Genomic DNA, 21,624 nt, shown 5'->3' with positions numbered 1-21,624 from the left:
GTGCAAAAAGGCAAAATAGTTGTCTGGGGAGGCCTTACAAATAGCTGAGAAAAGAAGAGAAGCTAAAGGCAAAGGAGAAAAGAAAAGATATACCCATTTGAACGCAGAGTTCCAAAGAATAGTAAGGAGAGATAAGAAAGCCTTCCTTAGTGATCAATGCAAAGAAATAGAGGAAAACAGTAAAATGGGAAAGGCTAGGGATCTCTTCCGGAGAAGGCAATGGCACCCCACTCCAGTACTCTTGCCTGGAAAATCCCATGGGCAAAGAAGCCTGGTAGGCTGCAGTCTATGGGGTCACTAAGAGTTGGGCACTACTGAGCAACTTCACTTTCACTTTTCACTTTCATGCATTGGAGAAGGAAATGGCAACACACTCCAGTATTCTTGCCTGGAGAATCCCAGGGACAGAGGAACCTAGTGGGCTGCCGTCTATGGGGTCCCACAGAGTCGGATGTGACTGAAGCGACTTAGCAGCAGTAGCAGCAGCAGAGATCTCTTCAAGAAAGTGAGAGATACCAAGGGAACATTTCATGCAAAGATGGGCTCGAGAAAGGACAGAAATGGTATGGCCCTAACAGAAGCAGAAGATACTAAGAAGAGGTGGCAAGAATACACGGAAGAACTGTACAAAAAAGATCTTCACGACCCAGATAACCACGATGGTGTGGTCACTCACCTAGAGCCAGATATTCTGCAATGTGAAGTCAAGTGGGCCTTAGAAAGCATCACCATGAACGAAGTGGAGGTGAACTAGTGGAGGTGATGGAATTCCAGCTGAGCTCTTTCAAATCCTGGAAGATGATGCTGTGAAAGTGCTGCACTCAATATGCCAGCAAATTTGGAAAACTCAGCAGTGGCCACAGGACTGGAAAAGTTTGGTTTTCATTCCAATCCCAAAGAAAGGCAATGCCAAAGAATATTCCAACTACTGCACAATTGCACTCATCTCTCACGCTAGCAAAGTAATGCTCAAAATTCTCCAGGCCAGGCTTCGATAGTACGTGAACTGTGAACTCCCTGATGTTCAAGCTGGTTTTAGAAAAGGGAGAGGAACCAGAGATCAAATTGCCAACATTCCTTGGATCACCGAAAAAGCAAGAGAGTTCCAGAAAAACATCTGCTGCTGCTGCTGCTAAGTCGCTTCAGTCGTGTCCAACTCTGTGCGACCCCATAGATGGCAGCCCACCAGGCTCCCTCATCCCTGGGATTCTCCAGGCAAGAATACTGGAGTGGGTTGCCATTTCCTTCTCCAGTGCATGAAAGTGAAAAGTCAAAGTGAAGTCGCTCAGTCGTGTCAGACTCTTAGCGACCCCATGGACTGCAGCCTACCAGGCTCCTCCGTCCATGGGATTTTCCAGGCAAGAGTACTGGAGCGGGGTGCCATCGCCTTCTCCAAGAAAAACATCTACTTCTGCTTTATTCATCACACCAAAGCCTTTGACTGTGTGGATCACAATAAACTGTGGAAAATTCTTAAAGAGATGGGAATGCTAGACCACCTTACTTTCCCTGCTTCCTGAGAAATCTGTATGCAGGTCAGGAAGCAACAGTTAGAACTGGACAAGGAACAACAGACTGGTTCCAAATAGGAAAAGGAGGACATCAAGGCTGTATATTATCACCCTTCTTATTTAATTTCTATACAGAGTACATCATGCCAAATGCCAGGCTGAAAGAAGCACAAGCTGGAATCAAGATTGCTGGGAGAAATATCAATAACCTCAGATACGCAGATGACACCACCCTTATGGCAGAAAGTGAAGAGGAAGTAAAGAGCCTGTTGAGGAAAGTGAAAGAGGAGAGCGAAAAAGTTGGCTTAAAGCTCAACATTCAGAAAACGAAGATCATGGCATCTGGTCCCATCACTTCATGGGAAATAGATGGGGAAACAGTGTCAGACTTTATTTTGGGGGGCTCCAAAATCACTGCAGGTGGTGACTGCAGCCATGAAATTAAAAGACGCTTACTCCTTGGAAGAAAAGTTATGACCAACCTAGATAGCATATTCAAAAGCAGAGACATTACATTGTTAACAAAGGTCCGTCTAGTCAAGGCTATTGTTTTCCCTGTAGTCATGTATGGATGTGAGAGTTGGACTATAAAGAAAGCTGAACACCGAAGAATTGATGCTTTTGAACTGTGGTGTTGGAGAAGGCTCTTGAGAGTTCCTTGGACCGCAAGGAGATCCAACCAGTTCATCCTAAAGGAAATCACTCCTTGGTGTTCATTGGTAGGACCAATGTTGAAGCTGAAACTCCAATATTTTGGCCACCTGATGTGAAGAGTTGACTCGCTGGAAAAGACCCTGATGTTGGGAAAGATTGAAGGAGGAGGAAAAGGGGACGACAGAGGCCGAGATGGTTAGATGGCATCACCGACTCAATGGACATGAGTTTGGATAAACTCCAGGAGTTGGTGATGGACAGGGAGGCATGCTGCAGTCCATGGTGTTGCAATCAGACACGATTGAGCGACTAAACTGAACTGAAGCTGTTTTCCCAGTTATTTTGTGATTTATTCATTTACAGACATCTGAGTGCCTGTCGTGTGAATAAGTCTACACAGAGAACCCCCTGGTGATGCTTTTATAAATTAAGTATCAGGAACCATCCAGCATTTGTTCCCAAAGAGAGCCTGTTCTGTTGGAAGTCTGCATGTGTGGTGAGTTGTTAATTACTGAGCACGGTTCAGAGTACAGTTTCTGCTCTCTGCGAGCCTGTGGTCTAAGGAACCTCTCTGTCCCTCACGTCGAGCACTTGGCGCATTGGTTGTTATAGACTGCAGGGGACCAGCGTGTGCCTGGGTGTCGTCCTGCCCCCAGCGGCCCGTGTCTGCTCAGGTCCAGCCTCCGGGGAGTCTGTTCTAGGTGGAGCGCCACGCTGGACCTGGGCTTCTCAGGTGTGCTGTGTTCTGGGTCACCTTTCTGAAAGGGCCCTTGACTAGAGGAGACTGATCAGGGTAAGGTTTAAGGAAAGGCATTTGGGCCCAGGGCTGGAAGTCGTTCCAGGCAGTGTCCAGCAGTGGAGCCGTGTGCCTCGGGCGCTGTGCGTCCTGAGGCCATCAGGCAGGAGTGATGTCTCAGAGCGTCTCTGGAGGGATCAGTGTAAAAGCTGAAAGGCCACTTTCCCCGAACTCCCAGAGCTGTTTGACGCCTGCTTTCCCTGTGGCGACCTTTGTACTGAGGAGTCACCTACACAGTTGGGCGCGTGGCCCTTGGAGTGCAGCCTGGTGGCCCGACATGTGTGCACGTGCCCCCCTCCCCGGGGAGCCCGCCAGAGGCCCCCTTGTGCCCTTGCAGCCCCCGCAAAGCCAGTGCGTCAGTCTTCAGACCACGAAGTGGTTTTGCAGATCCTCAGTCTACTGCAAGTGAGACCATACAGCGTGGGCGCTGACGCTTTCCGTAATCAGCTGCGCAAAGCCGTGGCTTCTTTTTGCTTCATCGCTGGGTCATATTTCATTGTGTCAACAAGACCACATATTATTTATCCACCCTGTCTGATGTTTCCGTTTTCGCTGTAAATAAAGCTGCTGTGGACATCTGTGCTCACGTCTTCTGTTTGCACTGACAGATGTTTCTGTGGCGTGTGTGCCCGGGGCTGACCGTGCAGTCACAGGCATGTGTGGGGCTTCAGTGGAGGCTGTCAGTCGCTTTCCCCGAGAGGCCCGCAGCCTCACATCCTCAGCCGTGCGTCCCTGCGTCCTTGCCGTTCCTGGCGCCGCCGGGCCTCTTGCCTTCAGGGTCCTGGGGGCTCTGGCGTAGCATGGGCTACCCTGGGTCGGTGCAGCTGGTGTTTAGTTGCTCAGTGCTGTCCGACGCTTTGTGACCCCGTGGACTGTAGCCTGCCAGGCTCCTCTGTCCATGGGATTCTCCAGGCAAGAGTACTGGAATGGGTTGCCAGGCCCTCCTCCAGGGGGTCTTCCTGACCGAGGGGTCGCAACTGCATCTCCTGCATTGTCAGGCAGGTTCTTTACCACTGAGCCGCCTGGGAAGCCCCCTTCTCACTGTGTGTTGGCTATGAAATATGTTCTTTGAGAGTGCCTATTCAAATGTCTTTCCCACTTCTCTTTAGATGGACTGTCCACCTTTCCCTTACGATTTGTGGACCTTTGTTGGACTTCTGTGTTGCAAACGTCTTCTAGTTTATCACTTGCCATGTTCATGCCCTGCCGGTGTCCTGTGATGTGCAGACGCCTGGTTTTCAGGCGGTCCATTTATCCAGCCATTCTTCTGCGGTTCAGCGTCTTGTGTCACGGGGCTCAACCCTCCAGAACCAGCGGGCGTTCCTGGCTTGCTGTGCCCTCCGAGGAGAGCCTGCGTTCCCCTGCAGTCCGCACATGTGTTTGCAGGCTGCACCTGTGCCTGTGTCTCCGCGCAGTGGCGCGCGTGCGCTGTTCTGTAGCTGGCTGTGTTCTCACAGTTTAGCTTGGTGGTCCTCTCACTTCCGTGCAGAGAGCGGCTTGGCAGCCCGGCCTGTGCTGCAGTTTTGGGGTGCCCTAATCGTCTGCTGTGAGAAGCACTGTGGTGGCGAGCGTTGTTCCACACACGTAGTTCAGCACCTGTGAAATACTTCTTTTGGGCCCGTTCCGTGTGCCTTGCGGGATCTTAGTCCCCTCCGGGGATGGGCCCGTGCCCCTCAGCAGTGAGGGCGTGGAGTCCCACCCGGGGAGGTCCCGAGAGACCTCCTTGGAGTGGGGGCTTGGAGAGCACTGCAGACATTTCAGTCTTGGTGGCTGGCTGCCCTGTTTGCTCCCCCTGCCCCACGGGGGCCTGGCTCCTCCGCTCCCTGGCGCGGCGCCTGCCCGCTGCCCACGCATCTGGTGGACAGGAGGCGGGGCTCCGTGCAGCTTCTCTGCGTTTCTCTGACTCTGTCTGAACGCCGCCTAGGTTTCCGCTTTCTGTCAACAGCCTGTCCTTGTGCCCATTTTCTATTTGGATGCAGTTTGCGTGTTTGAGAGAAATTAGCCCTTTGCGATGTGAGCTCTGAAAGTTTCCTGCTCGTCTTTGAAGAAGTCTTTCAACTACGGTTTCCTTGCGTGCAGATGTTTCCGTGTCAGGGTCCAGGCTCTCAGTCCACCTGCGGCGGCTGCTGGCTGCTGCAGTGGTCTTCTCCCACGCAGAGTGCCACGCAGGTCCGCCTCACTGCAGGCCCTCCCTGGGTAGGTGCTTATGTGTTTAGGTATTTTATTCATCTTTAAATTAGTATGTGACATAAGGATGCACCTCTCTTTTTCCAGATGGAAACCCAATAACATTTATGGAATAGTCTGTTTCCTCCCGCTGGTTGATCTGAAACGTCACTGTTACCAGACAGTCGCCTGTTTTATGTATTTGGGTTTATTTCTTCACGTCTCACTGCGTTCCCCTGATTCGTCTGTGTGGACGTGCACCTGATGTTTTCATTACTATGGTTTCTCAACAATTTGACTATCTGCTAAGGCTCATCCTCTCTCACTTTTCTTTTTCAGAATTTTCTTGACCATCCTTGCATCCTAAAGAAAGTAATATATCAGCTGTGGAATGAGCCGACCGTTTCCTTAAAGAACCCTCTTGGTCCTTTTCTTAGGGCTGCCAGGAGTCTGGGGCCGCAGAGGAGGACTCATCTTCCTGCAGGTATCTCTGCAGGAAGGTGGAACTCTGTCTACCTCTGCCCCGATTCTGTCTCCTAATCATGTTTTTAAACTTTTCTCCATAAGGCTCTCCTTTATCGGAAGTTTATTCCAAGATGTTGCAGCTTTTTCATCGCTGTTCCAGACACGGCTGTCTCCTCGTCTCTGTCCTGAAAAGGCCACTGATGTCTGTACAGTGACTGCCTCATCTCGTACCCAAATCCCATTTTCTTTGCAGTGCCTTTCTAGTCAGGGTTGAGCCGTGAAGCTTGTAGGGCTGACGTCACAGGGCCTTGGCCTGGAAGGCCTGCGTCTGTGTTCTCTGTGAACTGTATCTTCAGGGAGGTCACTTTGAGTTCACTTTTCTGTCCTGACAAAGTGTTCATTCCATGGTTCTCTGTGAGCATCTCTGCTTATGATGAAGGACAGGTTTCTATTCCTTCAAATAACAGTTCTCATTTCGGAGCCTCAGCACCTCCCGAGCACACAGGGAAAAAATCTGGTGGTTAAATGTGGATGTGTTCCTCTCACCCCACTTACATGTATTATATCCTAACTGCACAAATGACATGCCAAGCTGATGGAATATTCAGACTTTCACATCTAGGACTAGTTAATTGAGGTGAGCGTGGCAGGCACACCCCATCCCCCAATTCTGCTCAGCCCCTTGAGACACAGCACAGCCTCCACGGCTTGTCTCTGCTGTGAGTTGGTGGGGTGCGCTGTCTCTGCTCTGTGTTGGTGGGGTGCACTGTCTCTGTGGTGTGTTGGTAGGCTGAGCTCTCTCTGTGGTGTGTTGGGAGGGTGACCTGTCTCTGCTCTGTGTTGGTGGGGTGAGCTGTCTCTGTGGTGAGTTGGTGGGGTACACTGTCTCTGTGGTGTGTTGGGAGGTGCACTGTCTCTGTGGTGTCTTGGTAGGCTGAGCTGTCTCTGCTCTGCGTTGGTGGGGTGCGCTGTCTCTGTGGTGTGTTGGTAGGCTGAGCTGTCTCTGTGGTGAGTTGGTGGGGTGAGCTGTCTCTGTGGTGTGTTGGTAGGCTGAGCTGTCTCTGTGGTGTGTTGGTAGGCTGAGCTGTCTCTGTGGTGTGTTGGTAGGCTGAGCTGTCTCTGTGGTGTCTTGGTAGGGTGAGCTGTCTCTGTGGTGAGTTAGTGGGGTGAGCTGTCTCTGTGGTGTGTTGGTAGGCTGAGCTGTCTCTGTGGTGAGTTAGTGGGGTGAGCTGTCTCTGTGGTGTGTTGGTAGACTGAGCTGTCTCTGTGGTGTGTTGGTAGGCTGAGCTGTCTCTGTGGTGTCTTGGTAGGCTGAGCTGTCTGTGGTGTGTTGGTAGGCTGAGCTGTCTCTGTGGTGTCTTGGTAGGCTGAGCTGTCTGTGGTGTGTTGGTAGGCTGAGCTGTCTCTGGTGTGTTGGTAGGGTGTGTTGTCTCTGTGGTGTCTTGGTAGGGTGAGCTGTCTGTGGTGTGTTGGTAGGCTGAGCTGTCTCTGGTGTGTTGGTAGGCTGAGCTGTCTCTGTGGTGTCTTGGTAGGGTGAGCTGTCTGTGGTGTGTTGGTAGGCTGAGCTGTCTCTGGTGTGTTGGTAGGGTGTGTTGTCTCTGTGGTGTCTTGGTAGGCTGAGCTTTCTCTGTGGTGTGTTGGTAGCGTGTGTTTTATGAAAGGGAGTCACAGTGTATAGAGACGGAAGCTCCTTTTCTTGACTGAACTGTTGGCTTGACTCTGTTCCATGATGGTCCATAAGAGTTCCATGTTCTTCTCAGAGGGCTGTGTAACTTAATTATGGACGCATCCATCAGTTCTCGTCCTAGAGTTCTCTGCCCGTCTGTCCTTGCCTGTTAGCTCTGCAGCTGCTCTGGGTTACCTGCCGAAGGAAGCTGAAGTGGAGCTGCTGGGGCGAAGGTGAGTATGAGGTGTTTTCACGCCATCCGGGCAGTGAATGTGGTCTCCCTGCAGCCACGCCACTCGCTGGCAGCGTCGTCGTAACCTGTTTGATGGTTGCAAAGGCATCCCTCGCCGTTTTCGTTTCCGTATCGCCAGAGGGCTTGAGTTCCTTTGTGTGCCTGAAGCCATGCGTGTTTCTTCACACAGGTCATCAGAGCAGCGTGAGACACGAGTTTTTCAGCGTGGTTCAGGATTGTAACTTTGATCAGCATCTTTCTTTTCAGAAAATGTTATTTTTGTTTCATCGAATCTCTCTCCTTTGTGCTCTGCTTAGGGGACTCTCCTCACCCGGAGGCCACAGACGCAGCCTCCTCTGTGTTCCTCCAGCCTTTGGTCCGCTGGAACTCATCTTTGTGAGCAGAGTAGGGGCTGCCCTCTGGCCGTGTGAGGGGCGGCCAGACACTGTGTTACCGCTGGGGTCCCCAGCAGACGTGGACACGAGACTCATTTTTAGTAAATGTCAGGATCCTTTGATGAAATGTTTACTGAGGCTAAAAATGGTTCCTATAACCTTACAGTTAAATAGATTTAGCTAGATTTAAGAGCCTAGATCTGATAGATAGAGTGCCTGATGAACTATGGAATGAGGTTCGTGACACTGTACAGGAGACAGGGAGCAAGACCATCCCCGTGGAAAAGAAATGCAAAAAAGCAAAATGGCTGTCTGGGAGGCCTTACAAATAGCTGTGAAAAGAAGAGAGGTGAAAAGCAAAGGAGAAAAGGAAAAATATAAGCATCTGAATGCAGAGTTCCAAAGAATAGCAAGAAGAGATAAGAAAGCCTTCTTCAACGATCAATGCAAAGAAATAGAGGAAAACAACAGAATGGGAAAGACTAGAGACCTCTTCAAGAAAATTAGAGATACCAAGGGAACACTTCATGCAAAATGGGCTCGATAAAGGACAGAAATGGTCTGGACCTAACAGAAGCAGAAGATATTAAGAAGAGGTGGCAAGAATACACGGAAGAACTGTACAAAAAATATCTTCGTGACCCAGATAATCACGATGGTGTGATCACTAATCTAGAGCCAGACATCTTGGAATGTGAAGTCAAGTGGGCCTTAGAAAGCATCACTACAAACAAAGCTAGTGGAGGTGACGGAATTCCAGTTGAGCTGTTTCAAATCCTGAAAGAGGATGCTGTGAAAGTGCTGCACTCAATATGCCAGCAAATTTGGAAAACTCAGCAGTGGCCACAGGACAGGAAAAGGTCAGTTTTCATTCCAATTACAAAGAAAGGCAATGCCAAAGAATGCTTAAACTACCACAAAATTGCACTCATCTCACACGCTAGTAAAGTAATGCTCAAAATTCTCCAAGCCAGGCTTCAACAATATGTGAACCATGAACTTCTTGATGTTCAAGCTGGTTTTAGAAAAGGCAGAGGAACCAGAGATCAAATTGCCAACATCCTCTGGATCATCGAAAAAGCAAGAGAGTTCCAGAAAAACATCTATTTCTGCTTTATTGACTATGCCAAAGCCTTTGACTGTGTGGATCACAATAAACTGTGGAAAATTCTGAAAGAGACGGGAATACCAGACCACCTGACCTGCCTCTTGAGAAATCTGCATGCAGGTCAGGAAACAACAGTTAGAACTGGACATGGAACAACAGACTGGTTCCAAATAGGAAAAGGAGTACATCAAGGCTGTATATTGTCACCCTGCTTATTTAACTGATATGCAGAGTACATCATGAGAAACGCTGGGCTGGAAGAAACACAAGCTGGAATCAAGATTGCCGGGAGAAATATCAATAACCTCAGATATGCAGATGACACCACCCTTATGGCAGAAAGTGAAGAGGAGCTAAAAAGCCTCTTGATGAAAGTGAAAGTGGAGAGTGAAAAGTTGGCTTAAAGTTCAACATTCAGAAAACGAAGATCATGGCATCTGATCCCATTACTTCATGGCAAATAGATGGGGAAACAGCGTCAGATTTATTTTGTGGGGGCTCCAAAATCACTGCAGATGGTGACTGCAGCCATGAAATTAAAAGACGCTTACTCCTTGGAAGAAAAGTTATGACCAACCTAGATAGTATATTCAAAAGCAAAGACATTACTTTGCCGACTAAGGTCCGTCTAGTCAAGGCTATGGTTTTCCTTGTGGTCACGTATGGATGTGACAGTTGGACTGTGAAGAAGGCTGAACACCGAAGAATTGATGCTTTTAAACTGTGGTGTTGGAGAAGACTCTTGAGAGTCCCTTGGACTGCAAGGAGATCCAACCAGTCCATTCTGAAGGAGGTCAGCCCTGGGATTTCTTTGGAAGGACTGATGCTAAAGCTGAAACTCCAGTACTTTGGCCACCTCATGCGAAGAGTTGACTCATTGGAAAAGACTCTGATGCTGAGACTGGGGGCAGGAGGAGAAGGGGACGACAGAAGATGAGATGGCTGGATGGCATCACCGACTCGATGGACATGAGTCTGAGTGAGCTCGGGGAGATGGTGATGGACAGGGAGGCCTGGCGTGCTGCGATTCATGGGGTTGCAGAGTCGGACACGACTGAGCGACTGAACTGAACTGAACCTTACAGTTACGAAAGAATGTAACTAAGCGCACTCTGAGAATGTCAGATGGAGGCCTTTTCAGCTTCACTGGACGTCAGTTTCTGGGAAGGGAGAGCCTGTGTCATTTGTTAGCCCCATGACAGTTTGTGAACCTCAACAGAAGGGAGAGGGAAGCAAGAATTCCATGAAGCCAGGTTTTGCCCGCGGGGTGGCCCTTGTTGCTGAAGGCCGTGCGACTAACCCTCCTCCCGCTTTCTCCCCTCACAGCCTAAGTGCGATGGCCAGGTGCTACTGACGCGGGTGTGGCAGCGCTTGAATCTCATAGAGTGTGACTACTTCGGCCTGGAGTTTCAGAACGTGCAGTCCTGCTGGGTACGTGCCGTGGTGTGTTTTCGAAAAGAGGGTCTGGATGAGCGGCCGGATGCTGACGGCGGTGCTCCTGGGCCAGTGCCCCGGGACCGGCTGGCACGATGCCAGCAGGGCACACTGTGACCCTCAGACTGCACCGTCAAAATGCCCTCTGTTCAGCTACAAAGGAACCTCTTCTGCACAAGTTACAAAAGCAAGTAGCACATACCTTCTGCGATGCTCGTTTCAACAGTTGTTCAGTCGCTCAGTCGTGTCCGACTCTCTGCGACCCCATGGAGTGCAGCACGCCAGGCCTCCCTGTCCTTAACCATCTCCTGGAGCGCGCTCAAACTCGTGTCCGCTGAGTCGGTGATGCCATCCCGCCATCTCATCCTCTGTCCTCCTCTTCCCCTCCTGCCTTTAGTCTTTCCCAGCATCAGGGGCTTTTCCAATTCGTTGTTTCAAGGGTAGATTTGAGCAAACTGCTCTACTAAACTGGTTATGCTCACTTTACTTAATGGATGAACAGTCAAGGTGTGGAGCTTGAGTGTTTACAGGAACCCAAGTGACCTGCTAGTTCAGAAGCGCGTCGGCGTCGTGGAGCCGTGGCCGCCCCATCACGCAGCGGTCCTCTCGTCAGCTTGCTGCTCACAGAGGCAGTGGGCGCCTGACGTGGGCTTGGACTTAGCAGATACCCCCTACATACACTCACACCCACACACACCACACACCCTGCACACATACCACACTCACATCACACACACACTCACACCACACACCACACACACACCACACAGACATCACACGCACACCACACCACACCACACACACACACACCCCATACTCATACCACACATCACACACACACTCAGACACACCACACACACACACACCACACCACACACACACAACACACGCCATACACACACACACCACACACCACATGCCATACACACACACACACCACACCACACACACACCACACCACACACACACACACACCCCATACTCATACCACACATCACACACACTCAGACACACCACACACGCACACCACACACCATCCACACACATATACTCACACCACACACCACACCACACACACACACACACACCCCATACTCATACCACACATCACACACACACTCAGACACACCACACACACACTCTCACACCACACCACACACCACAGACACACACCACACGCCATATACACACACACCACACTCACACCACACACCGCACACACACCACACTCACACCACACACTCACACCCATACCACACCCCACACACACAACACACAGACATCACACACATACCACACACCACACACGCACACACCACAGTCACACCACACACACACAAAAACCACACGCATACCATACACCACACATCACACACACACTCAGACACACCACACACACACACACCCCACATACCACACGCCATACACACACACACACACCACACACAGACATCACACACACATACCACACAGACATCACACAGACACACATCACACCCACACACACCACACACCATGCACACATACCACACTCACACCACACGCCATATACACACACACTACACACACATACCACATTACACACACCACACACACACACACACCACACCATACACACACACACACACACCCCTCCATGCACACACATATGCAGAGCTCTGGGTCCCCTCGGCCCAGCAACAGTGCACCCTGTGCCTGTGGCCGGTGGTTTGCAGCCCTCCCCGTGGGACTTGGTGTCTGTTGTATCAAGATTCGACCTGGGGGGATGTTCCTCCTTTAAATGTTTGTCTTAAATATAAATATTTTTGTATTTTGTAATATACTGATTAAACAGTGAAGTAAGTTAATGAATTTGATATCTTTTCTTAAATTCTCTTTAGATCTGGCTTGAACCTATGAAACCCATCATTAGACAAGTACAAAGTAAGTCCTTTTTTTAACTCTTTAAAATTCTGCTCATCTAAGATGCTTTTCCTTGACTGTTCAGATTCAAGGCGCAGACGACCGAGGTCATCACCTTGGGGTGGCAGTGAAGCGCCTCCCGCAGCAGCTGCACCTGGAGGCCGCTCCGCCAGTTAGCTTCGAGCTGTGAGACGTGGAGGGCGGGCCATCACTTAACTCAGCTAGTTCTTGGTTACCTGCCTCACCTGTGGGAGAAATAGGATACGCTGGTCAATATTGCTCCCATTTTTGGCCAATATGCAAAATAAGTGTGCAGCTTCTAGTTCTGAAAGGACATTCAGGGTGACATCTCCAGTCATTTGAACTCACCTGTAACATTTTTAGAACTAAATTGAGGGGGAGAGGATTATGGAAGGAACTTCTGTTCGCTTAGAAGCCAAGACCATTTCAATTGCTGTAGCGTGTTAGCAGAGCTGCTGCCGCTGCTGCTGCTGCGTCGCTTCAGTCGTGTCCGACTCTGTGCGACCCCACAGACGGCAGCCCACCAGGCTCCCCCGTCCCTGGGATTCTCCAGGCAAGAACACTGGAGTGGGTTGCCACTTCCTTCTCCAGTGCATGAAAGTGAAAAGTGAAAGTAAATTCGCTCAGTTGTGTCCGACTGTTAGTGACCCCATGGACTGCAGCCCACGAGGCTCCTCCGCACATGGGATTTTCCAGGCAAGAGCACTGGAGTGGGGCGCCATCGCCTTCTCCGATTTTAGCAAAGCAGTTCCTCCTTTCTGTTGGTGAAAATTACATGACTGTGTTATTATAAAACTTCAATAATGCTTAAATACTCAGATGAGCTAATATCTGATGCTTTTTCCGTTACAGTAATCAGGCTGTCCTAGTTTCGTATATTGAATGATAACATTTTTCTTTCTCTAAAGTGTATAAGGATTTAAAGAATAACAGCCTTTTAATTTTTTATTTATTTTTATTTTTTGGCTTTGCCACTCTGCTCATGGGATCTCATTTCCCTGACCAGGGGTTGAAACCAGGCCCTGGCAGTGAAAGCCCGGAATCATAGCCACTAGGCCACCTGGGAGCTCCCAGGCTTTTTAAATTATTGCTACTACTATTAGTATAAACACTGTAATTTTTTATCACTTTCTTACTCCTAAAATAAAAAGAATATATTTTAAGATTTTAATGTGCAGTCTTTTTTTTTAGGGTTTCAAACTTTCAGTAACCTCTGCTTAATACAAAAGTTCTCTCATTTTTTTCTTTGCTACGTGTGCCCAGTACTTAGGACTAATAACTCCATGCACAGGAAGTGTCTTAATATCCTCTTACTTGAAAAGACTTGCTCTAACAGTCCATTTGAAAGCACCAGTTCAGTTATGCCAGAACATGCAGAGAGATGGCAAATACAGAGAGTGGCTTGTTTGTGGACTGTAAATGTTTCTCTCTGCAGGACCGAAGAGTGCACTGCTTCGCCTGGCGGTGAAGTTCTTCCCACCGGACCCGGGTCAGTTGCAAGAGGAATACACACGGTAAAGAGCCTGAGTGACGGGAGCCGCCGGGAGCGGGCCCCGCTCGCCCTCTGCAGCACCTGCGTGTCCCTGGGCGCCTGGTCAGGGCCCTCCGCACAGAGAAGCAGCCCAGTGTCCATGTCCAAGCTGGGACCGGAGTGTTCCAGCTAGAGGAAGCATTGTTGGGGTTAACTCCTCACAGACCCAAATGCAAATAGGGTTTAGAAGAAAGTTTGTGGTACAAATCTGAGAATTAAAAGTGGGGTGTTGGGGTACTGCTGAACAGACATTCTCCAGATGAGCCTAGATTTGTGTGTGTGCACGAAGTTTGGAGAAGGGCATGGCAACCGACTCCAGTAGTCTTGCCTGGAGAATCCCACGGACAGAGGAGCCTGGTGGGCTGCAGTCCATAGGGTCGCACAGAGTCAGACACGACTGGAGCGACTTAGCACGCTTGCACGAAGTTTGTAGGAGTTCTGCCCATTCCTTTACTATTTTATCAACGAAATGACTTTAGCTGGGAGAAGGACCAACTGTGAAAGTCTTTAGGAGTATACGGAGCAGAAATTCTCCAGGGGGTCTCTCTCCTGCTGCTTTTTTAAATTCACAATTGATTGTTTGCAGAAATGATTGAAAGTGTTTGCAGTCGTTTGACCTGCGTATTAAGACTATGGAAGTGGTTTTTTCCCTTGTGTTTTATGTACCGACTTTATCACGAGGAATAAAGCAAAAAACCTAAAAATCAAGTGAAAACCCAGACTTGGATACAAGTGAAAAGAAGACTGCAGTGAAGGCGCAGTGGTCACGGAGTGGCTCCCTGGCCCAGCGTGGACTTGCACCCAGACCCTCTGGGCCTTGGACCCGCTGCCTGGGTCTCTGCCGACTGTTCCCCTGTCACGAGCCACAGGCTGGGCTGCAGGGAAGCTTAGACCACGTGGCTCCAGCCTCAAGTCTTCACAGGAGGGAGGCCGACCCCAGGGACAGCAGAAAATATGACTGAGCTTATCCTAACGGTGCATTAAATGCCTGACATTTACCATGAAGTCCCTTTTCGGGAACCACTTTTAAATATATATGCCTCGACAACTGTGAGCAACAGGAAGTGTCAGCCTAATTCTGTCCTGGGGCCAAGCCGAGTTTATGCAGAAGGTCTTTGTTTTATTTATTAAAAAACGACATACCTGTGGTAAAAGGGGAAAAGCTTTAAGACAAAGTTACGTGGAGTAAAAAGTCGGCATGCCTCTTCACCGCATGCTGCCCTGGCCCCTGAAGGACTGACACGGGGCTGTGTCCTCCAGGTGGAGTGCCCGCGCCGGGCCTTAAATGAGTGTCTTAGAAAGCAGCGTCAGACTGCACACGCGGAGCCGCGGGTGGGTCTCCTTCTCTCCCCTGCGTGCCCGCTGCCTGCCCTGGACGCCCTTCGCGTCAGTGTGCGTGGCTGCCTCCGGCTTTGAAGCAGCCTCTTGTCGGGGCAGGTCTGGGTTGTGTCCAGCTGTTCTCTGCTGTGGAGCTGCAGCTAAGTGTCCTCCTGCACACATCTTCGTGAGCTCTGGAAACATTTCTGTAGAGAAGTTCATGGAGTGGGACTGCTTGAGGCGGGGGACGCACATTTCCGGTGTGAGCCCAGAAGGCGCTGGTACTGCCGTTGGCGTGGGAGCCCCGAGAGGGACGGGGTGGCGGCACTGCTCCCCTGCTGTCTCCAGCGCCTGGAGCACCCGTGTGCTCGGGGCTGCTCACTGCTGGAGTGAGTGGGTGTGTAAACCGTGTCAACCCAGCCCCTGCTACTCTCACCCCTTAATTCAGGGTGCCTGTGTCTCAGGCTCGAGCCAAGACCGGGTGCTGCCCGCCTCTTTGAGACTCACAGCCACACCTGACGCTCTGCCCTCGTCGGCTCTTTCTGCTGCTTCTCGCAGAACCGTGCGTGTGGTTCCGTCTGTGTAACACGAGGAGCGCGAGTTTCTGAGCTGCCCCCTTGAAAGCGCAGCTCCGGGTGGTCTGGTGCCCGGCGTGTGGTGTGCTGCCCATCATGTGGATGCCGAGCTCTGTGGGGCCAGGCCGCCTGGCTCCGTCTGCTCCGTGCGGCAGGGCTGTGTGTCTTCCTGCGATGTGGGGGGCGTGTGTCGTGTCCCAGGAGCCTGGGGCCTGATTTCTGTGCTTCTGCCTCCTCCTAGATACTTGTTCGCCCTGCAGCTCAAGAGAGACCTTCTGGAGGAGCGTCTGACCTGCACGGACACCACGGCTGCCCTCCTGGCGTCCCATCTCCTGCAGGGTGAGTGTCCCCACGCGACCCACACTCACGGGACCCGCTGTGCCCAGGTTCTTCTGAGGGGCTAAAGGCTAGCTTCCTGCCTGGGAGGGAGACAGGCTGTGCAAGACCCCAGCGGTCTCCCTTGGCCTCAGACCTCCAGTTTGGGCTCCAGGCTGTACCCCGACTCTGGGGTGATATCACAGCCCCTGCGCAAGGCAGGGGGAGGACAGAGAAGACCCTCCAGTATCTCAGCGGCTGATGCTTCAGAGCATGAAACGTTATGTGACTTCAGACATGAGCTGGGAGGAGCGTGAGGGGAGGCTGTGGGAAGCAAGTGTGTGCTGCCCCTGTGCAGGACAGAAAGGAGGAGACCCAGAAGGCTCCTGGACTGGGCCGCGTCTTCAGTGTAGAGTGGACGCTCTGGAGTGTGGGCGCTGGGCCGTGTCTTCTGTGTAGAGTGGACGCTCTGGAGTGTGGGCGCTGGGCCGCGTCTTCAGTGTAGAGTGGACGCTCTGGAGTGTGGGCGCTGGGCCGTGTCTTCTGTGTAGAGTGGACGCTCTGGAGTGTGGGCGCTGGGCCGCGTCTTCAGTGTAGAGTGGACGCTCTGGAGTGTGGGCGCTGGGCCACGTCTTCAGTGTAGAGTGGACGCTCTGGAGTGTGGGCGCTGGACCGCGTCTTCTGTGTAGAGTGGACGCTCTGGAGTGTGGGCGCTGGGCCGCGTCTTCAGTGTAGAGTGGACGCTCTGGAGTGTGGGCGCTGGGCTGGGCCGCGTCTTCAGTGTAGAGTGGATGCTCGAGTGTGGGCGCTGGGCCGCGTCTTCTGTGTAGAGTGGACGCTCTGGAGTGTGGGCGCTGGGCCGTGTCTTCTGTGTAGAGTGGACGCTCTGGAGTGTGGGCGCTGGGCCGCGTCTTCAGTGTAGAGTGGACGCTCGAGTGTGGGCGCTGGACCGCGTCTTCTGTGTAGAGTGGACGCTCTGGAGTGTGGGCGCTGGGCCGCGTCTTCTGTGTAGAGTGGACGCTCTGGAGTGTGGGCACTGGGCCGCGTCTTCAGTGTAGAGTGGACGCTCTGGAGTGTGGATGCAGGAACCAGGGCAGAGAGAGGCTCCGGCATGTTAGGACCGTAGGGTTTGTGCCTTCCTTGGTCCCTCCCTGACACACCATCTCCAAACAGCAAGTGTTCTCAGAGGTTTGCCATCCTGCCAGGTGGGTCTTGTCCACAGTTGGCAACACAAGTGTTGAAGCATCTTTATTGTGATTTGGTTGTTAAGTTGTGTCTGACTCTGTGTGACCCCATGGACTGCAGCGGGGACCCCGTGGTCCAGCGCCCACACTCCAGAGTGGCCAGGGTTCCCTGTCCTTCACTATCTCCCAGAGTTTGCTCAAACTCACGTCCATTGAGTTGGTGATGCCATCCAGCTGTCTCATCTCCTGTCGTCCCCTTCTCCTCCTGCGTTCAATCTCTCTCAGCATTGGGGGCTTTTCCAGTGAGTTGGCTCTTCTCACTGGATGGCCAAAGTATTGGAGAACAGCTTCAGCATCAGTCCTTCCTATGAGTATTCAGGACTGATTACCTGTAGGATTGACAGGTTGGATCTCCTTGCAGTCCAAGGGACTCTCAGGAGTCTTTTAGTGCTTGTTGGCCCGGGTCATCTCAGATGGAAGGTGGCTCTTCTGTGCACACCGCCATTTGGCGGTGCCTCTTGCCTGAGGGCTGTGTGTGCAGCTCACGTGTCCCTCAGTGACTTGTCCGCCTCGGGCCTGTGCTGCGGAGACTGGAGGCCGGTGAGCACGCACGCGGCTAGATGTGCTGTAGGGTTCTACCTGGTCCTTGGCTTCAGAGACACGTCAGGCAGCTTCCAGGACGCACCGTGCCGCAGCTCAGACGCAGCAGCAGGCGGTCCTGGTCCGGGTGCGGGGTGCGGGGTGGAGAAAGCAGGCCCTGGTCCTGTGCCTGCAGCCCTTCTGTGAGGGCGAAACTGTCTCCAGAGTGTATGCTTATGACTGGGCTCTAGCCACTGTTTTTCAAATAAATGAAGCCTTAAAATACGTGAAACTAGAGACAGTCGTTGTTTCTTGAGAATTTGAGAAGTCCTGAAGGAAAAAACAATTTAAAATCCATTATCCCGAAATGAAACACAGGACCTTATCCTGGGGGCAGTGGTCTTGAGACAGCTGACAGAAAGCATGGAGGAAAATGTAGCCTACAGCAGCTCGGGGTCTGCCGCCCACGTTGCTCACCAGCATCTTCCTGTTCAGGACGCAGGAGAAATTGCCTTCACCTGTGTGTCTGCCTCTAATAGCATAAGATATTTGGGGAAATCAAGTTCAGGATTTTGTTTGCGGGGTATATTCTTTTACTACAGAATCAGAATAATGTTTTTGCTTTTAGTTTGTGCATTGACATGCTTGTGTTTTCACGCAAGCGCTAAGATGGCCTACTGTTCCTCTCTCGCCTCAGCGGAAGTCGGGGACTACGATGAGGTGCTGGACCGGGAGCACCTGCGCACCCGCGAGTATGTGCCGCGGCAGGAGCGCGCCCTGCACAGGATCCTGGCATTTCACCGCGAGCTCGCGTGAGTGCGGCGGCGTCAGGCTCGGGCGATGCTCACGCCTGCCCCTCCCCGGGGCAGACCGGGTCCTGTGGCGGCCACGCCGGGTCGGGGGTCCAGGGTGGGGTCACCTGTGCCGCAGCCCTGGGGTGAGGTGAGGGTGACCGAAGAGGGACTAAGATGGAGAGGCTGGGCCAGACTGGGGAGCTGCTGGTGGGGAGGGTCCTGGAGGCCTGGCCCCGGGGAGGGAGCCTGCAGACGCACCGACGCCCTGTGGGTGAGGCTCTGCTGCAGGCCCTGCTGTTGGCTCGGGGTGGGGGCGGGTTTCAGTGACGCAGACCCAGGTCAGACCACTGAAGGTCCCCCCTTCCTGAGGGAGGCGCTTGCCCGCGTGTTCTGCTCGCAGCCACAGGGGCCTTCTGCGTGTCTGGTCGGGCGGCACTGGCCTCCAGACCTGGCAGCTGTGACCCGTGGACTGGAGTGACAGGTGGAGCCCACTCTGCGAGGACCGCAAGGATGGACCACAAAGAGGAGCCACAAGGATGAACCACAATGAACTGCAAAGCTGAACTGCAAGGATGCGCCGAGCCCACAGCCTGGGGCCGTACAGGCGGCCAGCACCCGAGGCCTTACAGGCGGCCAGCACCCGAGGCCGTACAGGCGGCCAGCACCCGAGGCCGTACAGGCGGCCAGCACCCGAGGCTCTAGTCCCGGTTCAAGCTGTGGAGCCAGAAAGAGCCTTGTAGAACCTGAAACCATGAAACCCCTGGAAGAAAGCAGACGGTGTGCTCTTGGGTGTGGGCTTGAGCAATACAGCAGGACCCTTAGCAACACAGGCTCCACCTGGCAAGTCCACTCACACACGGACTGTTTTCAGAAGCAGATGCTACGTTGGGTGGTCCGAGGCGGGTTGAATTCTCAGACGTAGAACCATGGATACCGAGGGCCGACGGCGGGTGTGTGCAGAGGGTTGGGGCCCCTAACCCCTGATTTGTTCAAGGGTCAACTCTATCGATCTCCGTCTGTCTCCTCAGGCCAGGGGAACAAACAAAAATTAGCAAATGGGACCTAATAAAACCAAAAAGCTTTTGCACAGCAAAGGAAACTTATCAACAAAACAAAAGGCTACCTACGAATAGGAGAAAATACGTCTGGTAAGGAGTCAGCATCCAAAATACACACAGAATCCCTACAGCTGAACGTGAACAAGCAAGCAGCCTGATTGAAAACTGAGCGGGGGACCCGAGGAGACATCTTTCTAAGGAAACAAAGGCACGTGAACGGTGCTCAGCGCCACAGGCAGCTGGGAGGCACACCGCAAAGCCACAGTGAGACGCCGCCTCACACCTGCCAGAGGCCGCTGCAGAAGACAGGAAACACCTCAGCAGAGGAGTGGGCAAAGGAGACGTGGGTGTGTGCACATGTGTACACCCACACCGTGGAGCACTACTCAGCCACGGTGAGAAAGAAACCCTGCCACCTGCAACAGTGTGCACGGACCTGGGGGGCTTGTGCCAAGTGAGAGAACCCAAACAGAGAAGAGATGCTGCGTGGCCTCACTCACATATGGAATCCTGCAAATACAGCGAACTAGTGGGGAGAGCAAAGCAGAGACAGACGCGTGATGCAGACCACAGACTAGTGGATGCCAGTGGGGAGAGGGATGGGGAGGGGGCATGGGGCGGGCGGGCGAGACGTACAGCTGCTGTGTGTAAAGCAGGTGAGCTTCAGGCGGCACTGCACACACAGGTAGTACAGCCAGCTGCTCCGTTGTCGGTTGCGCCTGACTCTTGGCGACCCGAGGGATGGCAGGCTTCCCTGTCCTTCACCACCTTCTGGAGCTTGCTCAAGCTCGTGTCCCTCGAGTCAGTGATGCCAGGCAACCATCTCGTCTTCTCGCTCTCCTCCCGCCTTCAGCCTTTCCCAGCATCAGGGTCTTTTTCGGATGAGTTGACTCTTCACATCAGGTGGCCAAACTATTAGCATTGGAGCTTCAGCTTCAGCATCAGTCCTCCCAGTGAACACCCAGGACTGCTCTCCTTTAGGATGGACTGGTTGGATCTCCTTGCAATTCAAGGGACTCTCAAGAGTCTTCTCCAACACCACAGTTCAAAAGCATCCATTCTTCACCTTCCTTTATAGTCCAACTCTCACATCCATACATGACCACTGGAAAAGCCATAGCTTGACTAGATGGACCTTTGTCAGCAAAGTAATCTCTCTGCTTTTTAATGTGCTCCCTAGGTTGGTCACAGCTTTTCTTCCAAGGAGCAAGCGTCTTTTAATTTCATGGCTGCGGTCACCATCTGCAGTGATTTTGGAGCCCAGGAAAATAAAGTCTGTCACAGTTTCCATTGTTTTCCCACCTATTTGCCATGAAGTGATGGACGAGATGCCATGATCTTAGTCTTTTGAATGTTGATTTTTAAGCATGCTTTTTCACTCTCCTCTTGCACTTTCATCAAGAGGCTGTTTAGTTCCTCTTCACTTTCTCCCATTAGGGTGGTGTCATCTGTGTATCTGAGGTTACTGATATTTCTCCCAGCAGTCTTGATTCCAGCTTGTGTTTCCTCTAGCCCGGCATTTTGCGTGATGTACACAGCAACGAAATCAAACCAGTCAGTCCTAAGGAGATCAGTCCTGAATATTCATCGGAAGGACTGATGCTGAAGCTGAAGCTCCAATACTTTGGCCACCTGATGCAAAGAGTCAACTCATTAGAAAAGACCCTGATGCTGGCAAAGACTGAAGGCAGGAGGAGAAGGGGACGACAGAGGATGAGATGGTTGGGTGGCATCACTGACTAGATGGACGTGAGTTTGAGCACGCTCCGGGAGCTGGTGATGGACGGGGAGGCCTGGCGTGCTGCAGTCCATGGGGTTGCAGAGTCAGACACGACTGAGCAAGTGAACTGAACTGAACTCTGCGTAGAAGTTAAATAAGCCGGTGACAGTATGCAGCCTTGATGTCCTCCTTTCCCAATTT

At 52.0% G+C, this 21,624-nt stretch overlaps 1 protein-coding gene across 2 annotated transcripts in view; it reads left to right on the top strand.

Moving 5' to 3' along the window:
- The window catches only part of FARP2 (FERM, ARH/RhoGEF and pleckstrin domain protein 2), a 100,932-nt gene that overhangs the window by 33,933 nt on the left and 45,375 nt on the right, over window positions 1–21,624 (top strand). For both annotated transcript variants that reach the window (XM_042239310.1, XM_042239300.1), the window contains exons 3-7: window positions 10,320–10,424; window positions 12,308–12,350; window positions 13,786–13,864; window positions 16,015–16,112; window positions 18,549–18,663. In XM_042239310.1, the coding sequence (XP_042095244.1) occupies window positions 10,320–10,424; window positions 12,308–12,350; window positions 13,786–13,864; window positions 16,015–16,112; window positions 18,549–18,663 (440 nt within the window). The remainder of the gene's footprint in view (window positions 1–10,319; window positions 10,425–12,307; window positions 12,351–13,785; window positions 13,865–16,014; window positions 16,113–18,548; window positions 18,664–21,624) is intronic.

The sequence above is a fragment of the Ovis aries genome, chromosome 1, assembly GCF_016772045.2.
Source record: "Ovis aries strain OAR_USU_Benz2616 breed Rambouillet chromosome 1, ARS-UI_Ramb_v3.0, whole genome shotgun sequence".
NCBI lineage: Eukaryota > Metazoa > Chordata > Mammalia > Artiodactyla > Bovidae > Ovis > Ovis aries.
Note: the sequence above shows the minus strand (reverse complement) of the source record. Positions and strands in the feature narration are given on the sequence as shown.